The 12,238-nt window shown below is 42.2% G+C and overlaps 1 protein-coding gene across 1 annotated transcript in view; it reads left to right on the forward strand.

The window, feature by feature from the left end:
* The window catches only part of PPP1R14C (protein phosphatase 1 regulatory inhibitor subunit 14C), an 81,470-nt gene extending 73,008 nt beyond the window's left edge, over nucleotides 1-8,462 (forward strand). Inside the window, exon 4 of the mRNA XM_084778001.1 lies at nucleotides 6,904-8,462. Coding sequence (XP_084634127.1) covers nucleotides 6,904-6,978 — 75 coding nt within the window. The 3' untranslated portion in view covers nucleotides 6,979-8,462. The remainder of the gene's footprint in view (nucleotides 1-6,903) is intronic.
* Nucleotides 8,463-12,238: the final 3,776 nt, after the last annotated feature.

Genomic DNA, 12,238 nt, shown 5'->3' on the forward strand with positions numbered 1-12,238 from the left:
TCTTCCAGAGGGGGGATGAAAGCATCCTCTGTCCCCCACACGCTGGACCACTCGCGAAGGCTTACCAATAAATTCCAAATTATTGTCCCAAGTTTGAAGTAAAAGGGTTTGGCTTCTTTGCTCAGCTCTGTTTTTCACTTGGTTCCAATGGTTCAGTTCTTCTTAATGAGTTCTGTCTTCCTCGAGAAAGGCAGTTAGAAGAATCTGTGAGGAGGCCAGCAAGATGGCTTTGCAGGTAAAAGTGCCACCAAGCCTGACAGTCTCCAGGACCCACATGCTGAAAGGAGAGAGTCCACGCCCACAACTTGTCCTCTAACCTCCACTTGAGCGAATGGGATGTTCAGCACTCCCACCCCAGTCTGTACATTTAAAATGTAAATTTAGGGATTTTAAAAAAGACTGTATGGTGATGGTTTGTTGTTGACTATAATGCTAAAAGTAAGATTTGTACAGAGTCCTTATTTTCCTTTGGCTTTTGTAAGAAAACGTATATTTGAATAATAACTGAGCTACTTTCTCAAACACAAAATACAAGTAAATTATTACCATGAAAATTAAAAAAAAAAAGAAAATCTATTACAGTGCTACATAATATCAGCAAACAATTGCAAATAACAATACATTGCTCATAGTAACACTGGCAGTATTAAATACATACAGATAAAACCAAGTTGTGCACTCTCCACACACTGGAATATATAAAGACTTAGTGAAATCAGGGGTACCTCAAGTTCACAGGTAAGAAGACCCACTAGTGCTAAGGCATCAGGTTTTCCCAAATTGATCTACTGATTTAATGAAGTCACCATCACAAATCCAAACAAGCTTTTTGGACAGAAATTCCTGAGCTTATTCTAAAGATCTTAAGTTAATTTAAGGGACCTATAAAGGCCAAAACCATTTGGAGGAAAGTTACCAAAATTGGCAGAATGGTATTGCCTGATATCGTCAGGACTTAACAGACCCTATTTGCAAGAACATGTGGTTTTGTTATAAAGATAGGTAAATAAATAGATTTATCTCTTTCATTTAACCAACTTTTTTTTTTTAAGGCATAGGACTTTATTAAGCATCTCTTCCTTCTAGAAGAATGTTCTTCTATGGGATCCTTCACCGCTTTCTGACTGCCTTCCCCTCTTACCTCTTGTGGCCCCATGTCCTCAACCAGTCCTCACTTCTCACCCAGCCTTCAGCCCGGCTCTTCTGTCTACTTTCCTGTGCTTTCAGTCACCTCCAAGTTTTCTTCATCTAGTCCTGCATCTTAGTGTGTCATCGTCTATACTGGCTTGTAGAATTTTCTGGTATAATGTAAATATCATCTGACTGCATTGTGCTGTCTGGTGCCCATATGAGTATCAGTTGCTTAAAACATGGCCTTTGTGACTAACGACAAGCATTGTTCATTTTACTCATTTTAACCAATTTCAATAGCCCCCATGCACTCAGAAGCTACTGTACTGAATAGTGTGGGTCTAAGCCATTTTGTTCACAAACCCTATGTTTGAACCTATTATCTAATTTTGACCTGCTTTTGTTCAAAAAATGGGAAAAGCAAGGGTTCTATTTCTTTTATGCAACCTTGTTTTAGTCTTGTGTCTCTGTGGCTCAATGGCCATTTGCTTTGTATAGAAGTTGAAGGTCACCGATGGGAATGCTGCTGAGGGCCACAGTCACATTTACACGCATGAGGAGAAGTTCCATATCACACTTATCTTGTCATCTCATTGCAAACCTATTACTTTGCCTTTAGCTGTCCGCATCTCAGTCAATAGCGTTACCTTTTTGGCTAGTTGCCGAGGAATGGTGACTTTCTCTCCTGTCTCCTCTCCCCGTGCATCCTACCCCCGTGTTCAGTCTGTTGGCTCTGCTTCGGAAATGGATGCATGATATCTACTCATTTCCATCAGTGTTCACGGTGGCGGTGATTGCCTGGCTCGCTGCCATAGATCCAAACTGATACGCCTTCCTTCCGTTCATGCCTTCAAAGGCCACTCATTACATAGCTCCCAAAAGGCTATTTTAGAAATCTAAATCTAACCGTGCTGTTCTATGCTTCAAGGCCTCCCGTGGCTTTCCATGTCAAAGACAAATCTCTGCTCTGTGGTCTACTAGACCCTGTCAGGCTCACTATACATGCCCGAGTATTTCTCAATCTCCTCACTCTGGCATTCTGTGCTAGGGACAGCCGTCTCCTGGTCTGAAGGTCTCTGTACCTGTATTGTGAGCAAGTCCCTCTAAGCCTCCTCTAACCTGGCCTTTTAATCCCAGCCTCAGTTCAGAGGTCACTTTCTCAACGAGACAACCCTCCTCTGACTAACTAAATCTGTGTCCTCCGCTCAAGGCTGAGTTTTGGAAACAAATGGGCTATCTTGTCACTGGCCCAAAGTACCCTAGAGAAACAGACCTGGAGCCATTGAAGTATCCTTGACTAGCAATCCTTGAGTCTTCTAGGAGGATCATTTGGAAAATAAAACAGATCCTTTGGGGCAAGTTCCATGGCCATGTTTCTGTATGGGGAATACATACATATTGATCTTGCTGATTTTCACATACTCAACTAGGCACCCGAATATGCAAATTTAACAGATAATTTAAGCAGGCGTTTATAAATATTCTATTAGTCAGGATTCTCTAATTAAACAAAACTGATAGGACCCATATTAAGGGGTATTATTAGACTGACCTACAGAATAGTCAGTTAGTGCAAAGGTGGCTGTCACAGTGGGATGGCCAGAGAATTCTGTAGGTGTTCAGTCAACAAGGCTGGATGTCTCAGAAGTCCAACCTAGTGATGAAGTTCCAGAGAGTTCCTGGAGCATTAGTGGTTACCAGTCTATGCTGGAATCCTGAAGAAGTTGGATTTAATAATGGCTGTAGCAGCAGGAGATGCGAACTTGCCAGAGAGAGTGAAGGCAAGCAGGCAAAAGGCAAAGATTTTTCTTCTCCCATGGTCTTGTATGTTCTACATTAGAAATTGTAGCTCAGATTTAGGGTGGGTCTTCCCACCTCCTATATTCTGGTTACAACAACCTCTGGAAGGTGTGCCTACCAATTTGGATTTTAGTTGACTCCAGATGTAGTTAAACTGACTTGGTCATCACATGCACAGACAGTATATTGAAGTGCAGACATAAAGTTATGTTTCTATAAAACTAAAATCCTCTGATGGCTCAGATGATAAAAGGACCCACTGCCAAGCCTCACTGAGTTTGATCCCTGGGACCATTTGGTGGAAGGAAAGAAACAAACTCCCAAAGTTATCCTTTAACCTACATATCTTTACCATAATCTCTCTCTCTCTCTCTCTCTCTCTCTCTCTCTCTCTCTCTCTCTCTCTCTCAACTATAAGCACAAATTATACTATTGAAACATTTTAATCTCTGAAATTTGCCTACATTATGATCAATTCTGTAGAATTTGACATCTATTTAAATTATCAAGTCGCTCTTGTCTCGAGGAAAGAGGCCTTCAATTTAGGGCATGCTGGTCCTCGTGTGATTTTTATCTTTATGAAAATCTTAACACAGGAGAAAATTACCAGAGTTATTCATGAAATAAATGACAGGGTTTCTGATTCTAACCTTGGATTTTTATCAAAATGGGAAATTTATAGTGGAATACTTGACTCTTGACACTCATTTGCATAACATTCATATACATAACAGTTACTTGCATAATAGTTTCCAAAACAATGAAACAAAAATTGAATGTGCCAAACGCTATAGCTGCTTAAACCAAAGAGTCAAGTGGACAGTGAAAAACTTAGGTTATCAAAATGAAAATTAAATATAAATGAAAAACAATGTTATTTCATCCATGAGCACACTTTAAATTAGATAAACATACCAAAAATTACAGCAGGGCTTCCCTTTCGCTCCCATGCTGTCCACTGTCAGGGATGGTGAGGAGAGTTCTCTGACCAGATTGTGGGACCAGTCTCCAAAAGGAATTATCTGGGTGGGGACAAGTAGTGAGGCATACAGAGTTCAGTTGTACCATCGTTTAGAACTTGGAAAAGCCAGAAGAAGCTTCTAAGAATTTAGGGCTGGAAATTTAGTAGTGGTATAGCCTATGCAAAAAAGACTGTGTAGCCATGTGCTTTTAGGAAGGTCTTCACGTAGTAGGGGAAAGCTTGACATAGTGTCAGGTAGACCAGAAGGATCACATAGTGTGATCTAAATAGCTAAGCAAATCTGTTAAGTGTGGGTAATTCTAAGGAAGATACCAATGCTGGTTTGTATTTTCTAAATAGTTAAGCAAAAGCACCTATTGGTTTTATGCCAGCAAAGACTATTAAAGATCAAATTGTGGTGGTGGTGGGCAAAGTATCATATGTTAAAGCTTATTATGGCTAGAAAATAGTGCAGAGCTCACAGAGCCTGGGTGTTTAAGTTGGCAGAAGGAGATGGCCAGAAAGCCAGTGTTTGGAAGGTGTCCACATAATTAAACCATGATTCTTCCATAAGGTCAGCTGATCCATGTCTATTCTGGTTGGCCCTGGTATGACACTTAGTTCTATCTTTCCTTGCTGGCCAGAAAGTTCAGCTGGCTGCCAGCTTTGTCTTTACAAATCATAGGAAAAGGAAGGAATTATCACCTAATAAATGTGAGTCTGATGCCAGCTGAACATTTTAAGCTACAAGACAAAATGACAGCTTCTTCATGGTAAAAGATAGGACTTGTAGATCAGTGTTCAGCCTTCATTCCTGATCCATCAGGAAATTGCTGGGACTGGGGAGAGAGTTCAGTTTTTGGAATGATTGTCTACCATTCAGGAAGCCCTGGGCTTCATCCCAACACTGCATAAATCAGCCATGCATGTAATGAATAAAATCAAGAAGCCACTTTAGTGAGTTTCTCCAGCATTTTTGAAAAAATAAATTAGATTAAAATAGACAACAGAAGAATGTCCATAGAAGGAATTTTTTTCTGTGAGTTTAAATGCAGGTGTGTGTAGGTACTGAATTCTAACATCAAATGTAATTATTGTTTTGTTTTGTTTGTAGGACTTATAGGAAAAAAAGATATAGATTCTAGGTACATCCTAGAGAAGGGCTTCAAAAACATTCTCTACTAGCAGAACTTTTTCACACAAGACTTTCTCTTTAATGAGTATAGTATTATATTTATTCTTTGATAATTTCATACATGCACACAGTATATTTGCCCTAGGAAAATTTATACATCTCTAGTAATAGGTATTTAAAGCAGGAAATCAAACAAAACACTCACTGGCAACAAATTATGAAGACATTTATAAGTTGTAATTTTTTAAAATTTTAAAACAAATCTTTGTTGCCCATATAGTTTTATCATTTATTACAGTAAGAACAATTTTATATTAACAATGTACTTGTTCGTTTTTTACATAAAGAGGTAAATATTTGAATCAGGATGAGAGCATTTCAGGTTTTTTTTTCCCCAGAATTGCTTGATATGACCCAGTAGTCCTCAACCTCCTAATGCTGTGACCCTTTAATACAGTTTCTCATGGTGTGGTAATCCCCAACCATAAAATTATTTTTGTTTCTGCTTCATAAGTGTAATTTTGCTACTGTTATGAATCATAATGTACATATCTGTGTTTTCCTGTAGTTTTAGACAATTCCTGTGATAGGGTCATTCAACCCCCAAAGGAGTCTTGAGCCACAAGTTGAGAACCATTGAGTTGACCAATACTGTGGACGTAGACACTTCACAGAAATACTTAGTATAAAACAGCAGAAGTACATTTAGAGCCATTCCAAAATATGTTGGAAATTCTGTCCCAATCCCAAGCCAAAATTCACTCTGTGTGTGTGTGTGTGTGTGTGTGTGTGTGTGTGTGTGTGTGTAAAACTCAAACAACTCAAACAATTTTTTTAAAAACTCAAGGCTTCTAACATCATATAGTACAAGTATATACTAATTTGATATTTCTATAATGGACAGTAGAAATTATTAAAAGTCTTTTTTTCTCTGTAGGTAAGTAAATATGTTTCTATGATGTCAGAGAACTTGGGATGTGTGGTGAAAACACTACAATGTAGAAGTCTGAGTTGAGGGGCTTTGGGTGGCATTCCCAGTCTTGTTAGTATGACCAACCAGCATGTGCATTGCAAGGTGTATGTGTTGTATGTTGTAAATCATCCTGCAGCAAAGTCATGTGACACACCATGGGCAAGTGCCACCAGGAATGCCTTAGATTGATTCTACAAATGACTTTGCATTAATCTGGGGTGATGTGCGCATAGAGACATTGTGCTGCTGATAAATGGTTCCTGCCTGCCGCTTTCAGGTGCACGGCTTTACCCACGTGACGTTACCATCTACAGTTTAAGCAGCTGAAGAGCACTGGTTGTCAGAAGCATCGGCCTCACTTTGGAGCTTGTCAGAAGGGCGCCCTGTCATTTTCCATATTCCTGTACTGGAGAGGGACTAGCAGCTGTGACTAAATTCCCTTGGTGGGTCTGATACTCAGCTTTGAGACCCAGTGGCCTAGCTTCACTGATCCAGGAGCAGTCCAGGGACATCTGCAATCTAGTTGGAAATGACAGCCTCTTTGACCCTAGCCTGGCCCTACACAGCTGGCATCTAAAAGATGTCCATGTGTTGTCCATATACGTTGTAAGGCTGAGCACAGCCATCACGTATGCCTGTAAGAGTCCACGTGGAGGATGTCTGTCAGTGACAGTGACCTGTGACATGGCTTGTTCCCTACAGAGAGTAGGGCATGAAGAAGGCATATGTGCCATGAAATTTAAATGCTTTGCATCTTCCTAAAAACCTCCTTTGTTATTTTATCATTGGGATGCAACACGTACAACCAGATTCATTAGCTGTAGCTGACATCTCTAGGCACCGTCTCAAGTACCTGTCTTAATAGTGTGGGCTTCTTGTATTAACTTCCTTGATGTTTTGTAGGAATTTATCAGAGAGCTGCTGTCCCGAATAAGAGGCATGAGGAAGCTGAGCCCTCCGCAGAAGAAGAGCGTATGATTTTGCAACAGGGTAGACTTCTCTCGGAGATGAAGAAAGCGACCCGGGATTTGGACTTCATGGATACTTTTATTAAATAACCATAGTTGTCTTTTACAAACAACACTTTTTGGTGTGTATGTGTTGGGGGGCGGGTTAGATGTTTATTCAAAAGTGTTTCTTCTTTTGTTGTTTTAAAGTTTTCATTATTGTACTATTTTAATGGCAAAGCTATTATAACTTGGACTACAGCCCAACCTAGGACGATCAAAGCAGATGCATCTGACAGGATAGGTGAGGCCAGGCAATGTTTTCTGTAAGGACTCGACTGTAATTTAGGACCTTACAATACAGGGAAGGTAGTTTTCTTATGGTCAGTTTGGTAAGATTTTTTTTTAAGTTGTACATTTGACTTAGATGTGAAAAAGTCTCATGCGTGTATATATCTACAAACACCAAGTTTAAAATAGAGACACGAGCTTTATTTCATGATGATGGAATAAGCCTGTGCTCGTCCTATTAGACGAGGTCACGGCACGTGTGTTTTCAAGATGCCCTCAAGCATTCTTCAGACAAATGCGGTCCTCCCTCAGCATCCACCTTCTGCACCAAAGTGAAAGAATTTGATGTGGCCATTATTGTAAGGAGCCATACAACATACTACGTGCTGAGTTGATCAAGGGCTTACTTTGCAGACTTTTATTATTTCATTGGTTGAGATGCTTTGCCAGGTTATGTACGTATTGCCTCATTGTGGTCTTTTTAAAAGTTTTAGGAACTCTTAATTTTGAAAACCAACCTGATTTCTAAAAAAATGCCCACACCTCCTGAACAGAGATTTGCAGTGGATAAAGGAAGCCATGGGTAGCAATAGGTCCTCTGGTTCCACTGCCATACTGTGTATTCTCTGTCCATGAAAGTGGGTCAAGAGGAAACCAGCAGATTGAGCCTCTTCCTTCTTAGAAGTAGAGTCTGGCCCCTCCCGTGCCTCGGTACCATCAGTCCAGAGGTGTGAACTGGGAACTGAGAAAATGGAGAGATGGGAAGGCCCCTCAAGACATCCGTTGCTTTAGATGCGTGGCTTCACCTCTGGTTTCTCTCTGTGGCTCATGGTCCTAATTGTGACCTTGATTTCCATGTTAGGAGCTAGGTCTTGAGTGCCTACCCTAACCTCTCAACTACCAGCTCTTTGGAGAAGAATTAAAATTCATATGGGATGTAGGCGGGGTGAAAAGCAAGTAGAAACCCTTCCTTCCAGGAAGCCCCTGCTGCCTCCCCCTGGAAACCCTGCCTGCCACCGTAAGAAGTCTCCAGGAGGCCCCGTCTGAGGACAGGGACCAGGCAACTTATATCAAGGGTGCTTTGAACATATTTTATTTTTTAAAAGAACTATGTTTGTGAATTTTCTGTATACTGGCGAGCTTTTGGAAATGTATTTAATTTTGTAATGTTTACCAATGATTTATTTACAAGCTATTTACTCAAATAAAGGGAGCTGCTTACAAGCTGGTTGGTGTGTATGACTGTAGGACATACTGGGGAGTAGTATTTTTCTGCATGTTCTGATGATGGGGACCACAAGCGCCCATAATAGCTAGCCCCTCACTTTCCAAGCATGTGTAAGCATTTAATCTTGTGCTGTTCCGGGTGTCTTCAGCAGAGGACCCAGCCATGTTCTCCAATTGAGAAAGAAACCAGATGATCAACGTATGCTCAGTGCTGCTGCCTTCTGTTCCAGGCTGTGCCCCATCCATTTCACCAAGACTTCTCCCTTTCCCATCAGGAAGAAAACTTTTAGCAGATTCCCTCCAGTTAATACTAGAACGGCGTCCCCCTTTGGAGTCAGGAAAATGTGATATGTGCAGGGTTCCTACCATTCTTGTCCAGCCCAAGTTATGTTTGGCAGGTGAAGCAGGAGTTCGATTTCCTCCCAGGGTCTCTTGTCAGACTTGTGCACACTCTGGCCTTCCCGCCTGCCCTTGCTCAATGGCATCACCACATTTCCTGGCTGTTCCTGCCGGTTGCTGGGCCAAATTATTGAGCCCCATCCTTCCCTCAAATACCCAGCAACCGAGCTTATCTAATACCTTTTAAGCCTGTCCATGAGAGTTCTCCTTAGATTGCCGCCGCCATCTTTGAACCAGCTTGTCCATGCCCAGTCTCTTGACTCTTCCTGTTTTTTCTACCCAGTAGTCAGAAAGACTGGACCATCTCACTCCTTATAAATAGACCCCTTCTCACACCTTCAGAGGGATGGGTCCCTTTGCCTCCTACTTCTATTTTTGGTCCTGCTCAGTGCGGTTGAATTCTTGGGGTTTCAAGATTGTTCCATGTAGTATTCCAATCAAGGGTATGTAAAAATCTTTTTACCTCTTCTCAGAACATCCTCTCCACCGGCAGGCTCTGTTGAGAGGGCTGGAGCAGATGCCCCCAGTCCTCCAGGGAGTTCATCCACATGCACGCCATCACAGCATGTATCTGCAGTGCTTGCCCATGTGAGGATCCACTGGATCGTCAGTCGGGGGAGTAGAAAGTAACTCAGCATCCAGACTTATGCCTGGCTTGTCAAATAGGTCAGCAAGCATTGAAGATGCTTTCAAAAGACACTTATCTCCTCAGGTATGGCAGTGGTTCTGGGTTCTGCGTGTGTGATTCACTTCCGAAGCTAAAAACAACATAGGCCTCAGTCAGCTCTCACCTGGCACATTCCCTAGGACCACAGAACTTGGTTTTCCAGATCCCCAGATTGAGCCTCTCTAGCTCAGTCACACACCACTTGGTGTGCTGGCTTGAGGTCAGTCTCTATAATTTATTTAATTACAGCAGGAGGCTGCTGGCATACAGACACACTGGCTCTTCCTCATGCAGGTGTTCAACCTCTGGTTCCCCAGAACGCTGGAAAATATAAAGTTTATGATATACTTCCATTTATAACCAGTAGCAGCAGGCTAAACACCCTTGTGCTTTATCTTATTTAATCCCAGCCTTAATCTCATTAAGCAGGCTGAATCATCGTCGTTGTACATTGGAGGACGTAAACTTACAAGATTTGATAGCCTACCTCAGGTGATAATTAGACCTTAGAGCTCAGACTCAAACAGAAGCCTGCTTAACTCCAATAACCCCCAATGTTTCATAGCCACTGTGTGGCATCACCATCCGGACCATTTGCAAGAATGAGAGCTCAAAGCTGCATCTGGGTTGGTCCAGGTCTCTGAGCTGCGGGGCTAAGATGGAGACTTTGATGATGATAAGACCTCAGCCACTTATGTTCTTCTTCACATCTGGGGACAGGAGGCTCCCTGCCCAGTACCAGACCCTAGTGCCACCTCTCTGTTTCAGAGCTCCTACTCTCCTTCCCTCACCCCTTGACCTGACACAAAGTCCCTGGATTTGGCTTATCAGCTGAGCTTGGGGTAGCCACCTATCTATCCATTTGTTGGGAAGACAAGAAAACCTAGCTCGGGGAAAGGTGTTTATAAATCCCTGGAGCACGTAAGATATCGGATTTTTATTTACCACCTAAAGTCCCCTAGAAAGACTACAAAATGAGCTTGGCAACAGTAGTGGAAAATATGGTTATATCCAGATCTTTCCAAGAAAGCTCAGTGGCTAGGAACATAAGCCCTTGTCCACATGACTCCACTTTAACAACAGATAAGAGCTCAGGGTTATGCTTCATATGCAGGTAGGACTTTAATCTCACACCAGGGTCTAATGTCTCTGGGACTCCTTCTCTTGGCATCTGCCCTCGAATCCATCTATTGGGGGGGGGGGGCGTGCTTCCCTACCTCTCTCTCACCTTTATCTTTGACTTTTGTCTTTGGTGCTACTAGGCTCATGACCTTTAAATGATGCTATCAAGTAAAAGACGGCATGGAAAGATGCTGTGGATAATAGGAGCTCTTGTCTATAGTCTTTCTTAGAACAAAAATATTTGACAGTTGGAACTTTCTGGAAGCTATTTTCATATTGGACACAAGTATATGCCCCTGGGTTTTTTTTTTTTAACTTGAATTCATTTTAAACTAAATGAGCCTGTAGAGTTATTGTTGAAAACTAGCTTCATTCCCTTGGGGGGTTGAAGAATAACTTACTGTGTGTTTATAAATTACCTGTGAAAAAACTGAACATCTTCTCAGCCTCAGAGGCCCAGCTGTCCAGGCTGTGTGAGCTCTCCTTCCACCTCAACCTCAGGAGCACACTGACCACTTCTTGAAGAGCCATGGTGATGCCCTCAGGGATCTCTATGTTTTGCCCAAGGACAAATTGCCTTGTATGACCTGTTTGCTTCCCACCTCCTTTCACTCTGTCTGCTCACACCACACCATACACCCCAATGGGACGCTCAGGTTAAAACAGCTACAGATAAAAAGCCCCTCCCAGCTTCCAACCCCTGCTTTTCTGGTACTGGGTTAACTTTGGGGAAAAAAAAAAACTAAGTTTGTCTCTGATAATACTTCCTTGGGGAGGTAGCAAAGAAAGTTGGTAGGGCAGCCTTCTTTGGCCTGACCTTGTTCTGGTAAGTTCTAGAAGGGGCAGGTAGGGGAGGAGGGAGTCCTGGCAAGCACAGAATATGGGTTTACCTTCAAGAGAAGTAAAGAAGCTGGGAAGACTCAATTTATAAACATGTTTTTAATTCCCCCTACAGAGGTTAGAAGAAGTCTGAGCAGAGATTGTCTTTGTTCTGGCCAACCTCTTCAAGAGCACTTGGAGTGTAGCAAACAACCTTGGAAGTTAGAGGTGCCATCCTCAAGAACAGAGAGTGTGTGCCTGCTGCTTGTTATACAAGCTTTGGGTTTCCTAAATTCAGAGGACCTTGTCCTGGATTGTAACCTACCACATGTGACATTTTTATAGGAATTCCAAAAACTTGACACTAGAAGTTAACACACACAAACGTCACAGAGAGAGCCATACACACTACACACAGACACAGTCACAAAAACATACACACACACATACTATACACAGACACAGACACAAAACACACACACATACTACACACAGACACAAAACACACATATACACAGACATCACACACACACACCAAAGAGAGAGACATGGACACAGATACTAAACACACACACACACACACACACACACACACACACACACACACATACAACACAAACACACGCCCACACTGCTGCTAATTGCTGAGGGTAATTAATTGTCCTTCTGGCTGAGGTGTTAGTCTTCTGGAAGGATCCACAAACAGTGGCAAGTTGCCCTGTGAGCCTATGGGAGGACAAGCCCTCAGGCCCTCCCCAAGCCTCAC

This window comes from Acomys minous (assembly GCF_964271855.1).
Source record: "Acomys minous genome assembly, chromosome: 3".
Lineage (NCBI taxonomy): Eukaryota > Metazoa > Chordata > Mammalia > Rodentia > Muridae > Acomys > Acomys minous.